Source organism: Crocuta crocuta, unplaced genomic scaffold (assembly GCF_008692635.1).
Source record: "Crocuta crocuta isolate KB4526 unplaced genomic scaffold, BGI_CrCroc_1.0 scaffold110, whole genome shotgun sequence".
Classification (NCBI taxonomy): Eukaryota; Metazoa; Chordata; class Mammalia; order Carnivora; family Hyaenidae; genus Crocuta; species Crocuta crocuta.
Genome location: NW_027527386.1, coordinates 873,458 through 880,420, shown reverse-complemented (window position 1 = coordinate 880,420; position 6,963 = coordinate 873,458). Strand labels below are relative to the sequence as shown.

The window sequence follows — 6,963 nt, the reverse complement described above, 5'->3', positions numbered from 1 at the left end:
GTATGGGGGGCAGTCAGGGCTCAGTTTCTGACATGCAGGGAGGAGGCAGGCCTTCGGGAGAGGCCAGGGGGTGATGCCCACTGGGAAACAGCCTTTCCCAGTGGAGCTGGGGAGGGGCCAGCAAGCCGGTGCAGGGNGTATGGGGGGCAGTCAGGGCTCAGTTTCTGACATGCAGGGAGGAGGCAGGCCTTCGGGAGAGGCCAGGGGGTGATGCCCACTGGGAAACAGCCTTTCCCAGTGGAGCTGGGGAGGGGCCAGCAAGCCGGTGCAGGGGGTGGGGGCCCTCACTTGGGAGAGAATCCAGCAGCTCAACCACCACAACTGTCAGGGGCATTTGCCACAACACCTGGAGCCATTTCTAGATGGGACCCACCCCACGGAGCTGCCGATTCTAGCCAGGCCCCAAGCTCAGCCTGCGAGGGACGCTGGTCATCACACAGGCCTGTGGCCGGCCACCAACTGATGGCCAAGGGATCTTGGACAAGCTGTTTCTCTATTAAAAAATAAAAAAGGCATATCATCCGAATACCACTAATCAAAGAGCAGGCCCTCTTCCCGGGGTTGGAAAGGAGTTGACTGCAGTGACCATGGCCACCGCCACGTCACAGTGACTGTGAGCCACCGGTGGGGGTGGGGCCCTGAGTCGGGGGGTGTTGTTCTGCGCAGATCTGGCTGAGGGGCAGCCCAGGCCCCTCCCCTGCTCAAGGCGGGGGACCTTGACCCCAAGTTCCTTCCCTGGGGCCAGGCACGCGGGCTGCGGGTGGGGAGGGCGATCCCCTCCCAGGGCCTGTGCCTCACCTCCGTCCCTGGAAACAGCTACGCTGCATTTCCTGCCACCAGACCTGCCCCCCCGCAGCTCAGAGACAGCTCCCGCCCCTCCTCCTGTGGGCCCTTCGACCCCTGTTGGGAAGTTCCTTCCACCTGCTCAGCCCCTGGTCTCGGGCCCTTCAGGGCGGCCCGGCACTGGCGGGGTGTGGAAGGCGCTGTCCAGCCTCCCCGGCTCGGGGCGTCTCCCGCCTGGCCCAGCCACGGCCGTGCATCGAGAGCAAACCCCGCAGAGCGCGGGAACCAGTTCAACCTCCACGGCGGGGTTCTGTGCACACTCGGTGGGATCTGGGTGCCCTTTCTCGCACCTGCTTGCCCGCTGCGCTCCCGTTCCCGGCTCCCTGGACGAGGCACCCTTGTCCCTCCCGCTCCCCAAGTCCACACAGCTCTGGTGGGCGTGGGATGGCGCGACCCAGGCTTTCCAACAAGGGTCGGCTGGGAGGCCACCAGGAAAACGGGTCCGTGGGGGCCCAGCCCTCAACCAGACTCCTGTGCCCTGGGGCTGGGCTGGCCAGCGTCGCCCCACACTAGCGCACCGTTGGCTGCAGGCGGCAGCGGTGACAACCCTCGTGAGCCCCGCCTAGGGGCCAGGACGCGTCCCCTCCCTCCCGGCTCTCACGAGCTCCAGCAGGTGGATTTCACTCGGGGGTGTGGGGCTGACTCTTCAGAACGAAAGACCTTATTTCTATTCTCTGATTCCAGGTCGCCCAGAAATCAGCGCCTGATGCCAGAATGAGACTCAACAACGCGTAGCCAGGAAGACGGGACGCAGGCGGGTTTCCTGCCGGGAAGCGGTCAAAGCAGCCTCCTTCCAAGGGAGGTGTTAGCAGCCAGAAGCAGCCCCGTAGCCAGAGACGAGCTCGTGCATAGCTCCCCAGACATTTCCTGCGGGACCCCGCCTGCCCAGGGCTTGCACCCCGTATTTTGCCTGACCCGGCACCTAGGCCGCCAGGCGAGGTCACGGCCACTGAACGGGGGGTGCCATTCCGCAGCCCTGCCCACGCTGCCTTCTGAGTTGAAGACCGAGGGCTCTTCTCCCCCAGTGCGCTCTGCGGACCTTTCCCTCCCCCCGACCTGCCCGCAGGGCCGAGCCGTCCAGCGGGAAGCGGTGACAGGGAGGCCATGAGCCACCTGCCCTGGGGGTGGGGGACACTCAGTGGGGTCCTGACGCTCTCTTATTTTGCTTCAAGACAGCGGGCGTGAGGCTGCTCTTCCTTCCAGAGACCAGCCCTCCGAGGCCCCCGTCACGTGTCCCGGAGTGGCACAACACACCTGTGCCGATCTGGAAGCCTGGAAGTTTCTGCACCTTCCGGGGCTGGGCTTCCAGCCCAGAATCCCTGCCCTTCCTTGTGCCCTGTGTGAACGTCGGCCACGACCCAAGTCTGGATGGGGCTGTGGTTAGGGACAGAGACTCTCAGCTGGTCACCCCGGCCAGTCCCGTCCTGCCCCGCGCAGCTGCGCAGACAGGGACGTTTGCCGCCTCCTGGCGCCGAAGCGGCCATCGTGGTTTCGCAGCAGGAAGGCGAGGAAGACCCTGCGCAGTTAAAATCCGCAGCAATTTGGTGGTTTGCACTTTCCTCAAATTGCCTTTTGGGGTTTTTTCCCCCAAAGGGCTGATCACAGGAAACGCAGCTAAGAGTCATGGCGGGGCCCCTGCTCCTGGTTTTCCTGTTGTGGCCGTGGCTTCTCTTCGTGTCCCTTACTGGTTCTGCCTCTCACCTGCGGGGCGCTCGGGGAGTTGTGTGACGCACATCACGCACCTTAGTGCCACCACCACCCGGAGGGGCGGGGGCCGTCAGCAGCTACCTCTGCAGCGGGTCCCCTCTCCCTCACGCTGTGGAAAGGCATTTTTGCCCGATGTGGAATTCTAGGTTGGTGGCCCCTATCTCTCGTGTCATGCCACGGTCCTCGCGGGTTTTTAAGATGCCTACGAGGGTGACGAGCGCGGCAGGGCAGACCGCCAGATCGACACACACTTACATGGCTGTTGAGTAAACCGCTTTTGTGTGAAGTGATCCCTTCGCTTTTTTGGAGGTTTTCAATCGCCATTTCAAGCTAAAGAAAATGTGTGCAGAAACAAACAAAACAAAAGAAAATGGAAAAAAAAAAAGGAAATCAGATGGTTAGCATCAGCCAAGATTTGTTTTTATTAATATCCAAATAATGATTTAAGCGCCTACAAAATAAAGATCAGGCTTGAGGCAGGTGGGGGAGACGGTTAGGTCGTGAGTTCAGGCCGCGGCCGGGAGTGTCATTCCGTTATTGCTGCGGTGCCGGCGCAGGCGGCTGCGTGCTAACCGCGTGTGCGCATGCAGGGCACGGGTGCTGGGCCGAGGCAGAAGGTCACGTGTAAGCAAAGCCAGCAGAGTCACTGCCCGCTGCTCCCCCGTAGCCGCCATCGGTTGCTGGGGACAATCAGCCGTCCACCCAAGGAGAGCCAGCGGCGCTGACTTCCTGGCCCACCTGCCCTGTCACAGAGCTCAGGCCAAAGTCCCTGTGGCCCTGCCAAGGGACGCGTCAGAGGGATAAGCTCCGGGATGTGGACGAGTGAGGGCCGGGCAAAGAGGGTTACGCGGGAACGAGAACGCGCCTCGGGGGAAGTCACGTGGAGCTGACAGGGAGGCCTTCCTGGGGGAAGGGGCTTCTGAGTTGGGTCCCAAGGACCGCATGGAGGCAAGGAGCTGAGGTGGTGCAGAGGGTCGATACACAGAGGAAACCCCCAGCCGTGTGCGGCTCCCACCGCATTGGTCCGTGCCGAACGTGACCTGTGTGTGCCCGCCCTCTCCCCCCGCTCCGACGACAGGCAGAGGAGCGCAACGGACGGAAGGAGACCTAATACACTGACTGTCCTCAAACACGCAGCGAGGGCAGACCTCAGTGGTGCTTGTGCAAGAGCAGGGGGGACACGTATTTCGGAAAGCGCAGCGGGATGGGGCTCCTGGGGCTGAGTGCAGGAACGAGGGGCACTGCTTTGCCCATCGCCTCTTTCGACCGCCGTGTGTGTGTCTACTGTCGTCGCCGCTGCTCAGCACTGTGCTGACGTTCTCACAGGGCAGTCAGGCAGCAGTGAGGAATCAAAGGCACCCGTATGGGAAAGGAAGAAGTAACATGCAGAAAACATGACCTTCAATATAGAAAATCCTGAAGGACCCACCAAAAAACTGTTAATGCCGATAAACAAACCCAGCAGAGCTGCAGGTTACAAGATCAACACCCAAAAGTCAGTTCTATTTCTCAACAATGAACAACAGGCAAATGAAATAAACAATCCCATTTGCAGTAGCATCAGAGAAAATAAAATACCTAGGAATGAATTTATTAACCAACGCAACAAGGTAAAGTACTTGTAACATTACTTCTAACATTGAAAACTTGTAACAGTGTAAAACATTGTTGAATGAAATTAAAGAAGACCTAAAGAAGCAGAAGACATACTATATTCATGGACAGGAAGAATATTCACGGATGGGAAGACTTAAGATTGAGATGGCAACAGTCTCCAAGTTGATCTACAGACTCAAAGCAAAATCCTTATCAGAATTCTCTATTAAACTTCCAGCTGCTTTTTCAGAAACGGACCAGTTGATCATAAAATTCATATGGGGTTGCCAGGGACCCTGAATAGCCCAAACAGTCTTGAAAAAGAAGAACAAAGTTGGAAGGCTCACATTTCCCATTTCAAAACTTACTACAAAGTTACAGTAACCAGAGCAGCTCAGTACTGGGATAAGGGGAGACATAGAGATAGATATATATAGATCAGTGGGATGGCATTAAACATCCAGGAATAGTCCCATATATCTATGGTCAACTGATTTTTGACAAGGGTGTCAAGACCACTGAATGGAGAAAGAGCAAGGTTTCTAACAAATGGCTAGGATATATGGGTTTCCACATGCAGATGAATGAAGTTGGACCCCTACCTCACAGCATATACAAAAGCCAACTCAAAAATGAATCAAAGAACTAAATGTAAGAGATACAACTATAAAACTCTTAGAGGAAACATAAGTCATGTACAATAAGCTTATCTTCATGACCTTGGATTTGGCAATGGATTTTTAGACATGACAGTAAAAGCACAAGCAAAAGATTTTTAAAAAGTCATTACAAAGATTGTAACTTTGGGACTTTATCCCACAGAATGGGAGACCATACGTGCAAACCATCTATCTGATAAGGGTCTCGTACCCAGAATATATAAAGAACTGTCAGAACCCAACAACAAAATGACAAATGATTCAATTAAAAAATGGGCAAAGGACTCAAGCATTTCCATGTCTGCAGAAAGCACATGGAAATATGCTCAGCACCACTAGTCATTAGGGAAATGCAAACCCAAGCCCCAGTGAGATACCACTTCACTCGTACTGATATGGCTACTAAGAAAGAAAGAAAGGAAAGAGAAAAAGAACAAGTGTTGATGAGGATGTGGAGACACTGGGACTCTCACACGTGGCTGGTGGAATGTAAAATGGTACAGCTGCTGTGGAAAGCAGGCTGGTACATCCTCAAAAAGTTACAGATAAACTCGGCTAAACTATTATGTCCCAGCAAGTCCACTCCTGGGTACACAAATGTTTATAGCGGCATCATTCATAATGGCAATAAAAAAAAAAAAAAAGGAAAACTCCAAGTGTCGGTCACAGATGACTGGATAGATCTAGCCACTGAGGTATATCTATGCAATGGAATGTTACTCGTCCGCAAAAAGGAATGAGGTAGTGATACGTGTTTACAATGCGGATGAACCTCAAAAGCATGATTCTCAGTGAGAGAGGCCGGTCACAAAAGACCGTGTAGCCTATGATTCCATTTATATGAAATCTCTAGAACAGGCAAATCCATAGGGACGGAAGGCAGAGTAGTGGCCAGAGGCTGGAGGAGGAGGGAATGGAGGGTGGAGGAGGTGACTGCCCACTGGTCAGGGTTACCAGGGTGTTTCTTTCTAGGGTGATGAGAATGTTCTGGAACTACTAGATAAGGTTAACAGTTGTACAACATTGTGACTGTACTAAATGCCATTGAATCGTACACTTGAAAATTTTAAAAAACGTTTATATTTTTGAGAGACAGAGTGCAGCCAGGAGAGGGGCAGAGAGAGAGGGAGACACAGAATTGGAAGCAGGCTCCAGGCTCTGAGCTGTCAGCACAGAGCCCGACGTGGGGCTGGAAGCCACGAACTGTGAAATCACGACCTGAGCCAGAGTCAGATGCCTAACTGACTGAGCCGCCCGGGCGCCCCTGAATCATACACTTTTAAATGGTTAAAAAGAGGAATTTTATGTTATGTGAATTTTACCTTGATTAAAAAAATACAACTGATTAAAAGACTACTATTCTCTTGCAATTTGAATGGATCTTTTAGCCACATGTATGGTTTTGTGACATCACGCACTGGTCACATGGCAGATACTGGCTCACCGAGTTTACGAGTGTTCCAGAAGCTGACGCACTTCACCACACACTCTACTGAAAATCACATTTGTTATCGTCATTACCAAGCTCATCAGAAAGATGCACACGTGGTTAGCACGCAGCAGCCGGTGCAGGAAAAATTTTAATTTTTTTTTTTTTTGGTTGAAAATGTATTGGCAACCAAATCCGTCGTTTTTAGTTTCTCCCCCCTGGATCCGTCTGCCTTGTGCTGTTCCTTTTTCAGAAAAATGCCTGCCAAATCCCCAGGTCTGAGAAGTCATCGTTTGTCTGTTATTCCTTCAAGCACACACAGTGTTTCGTGACAAAAGGGGCTGGTTTGGCTCACAGTCATCCGCCCAGGAGCCCACAGTCTGAGGACAGTCATCATACTTTGGCAGCAGAAGTGCCTTTCATCACCCAGAATATTAGAAAGGGCTGGGATCTAATACAATCACTGTTTACTGCTTTGCCAAGGACCTTAGGGGAACCTTAACAGGAACCCGCAGCACCGAATTCGCTGCTTCTCTTTTCGTTTTCACTGTGAGCACAGGGCAGTGCAGAACAGGGGGGCTCAGTCGGGTAAGCGTCGGACTTCGGCGCAGGTCATGATCTCACAGTTCGTGGGTTTGAGCCCCGCGTCAGGCTCTGTGCTGAACGCTTGCTGGGAGCCTGGAGCCTGTTTTGGATTCTGTGTCTCCTTCTCTCTCTGGCCCTCCCCCC

The 6,963-nt window shown here is 53.8% G+C and overlaps 1 protein-coding gene across 1 annotated transcript in view; it reads right to left on the bottom strand.

Moving 5' to 3' along the window:
• The window catches only part of RFX2 (regulatory factor X2), a 44,909-nt gene that overhangs the window by 22,401 nt on the left and 15,545 nt on the right, over positions 1 to 6,963 (bottom strand). The window contains exon 5 of the mRNA XM_077778155.1: positions 2,806 to 2,880. Coding sequence (XP_077634281.1) covers positions 2,806 to 2,880 — 75 coding nt within the window. The remainder of the gene's footprint in view (positions 1 to 2,805; positions 2,881 to 6,963) is intronic.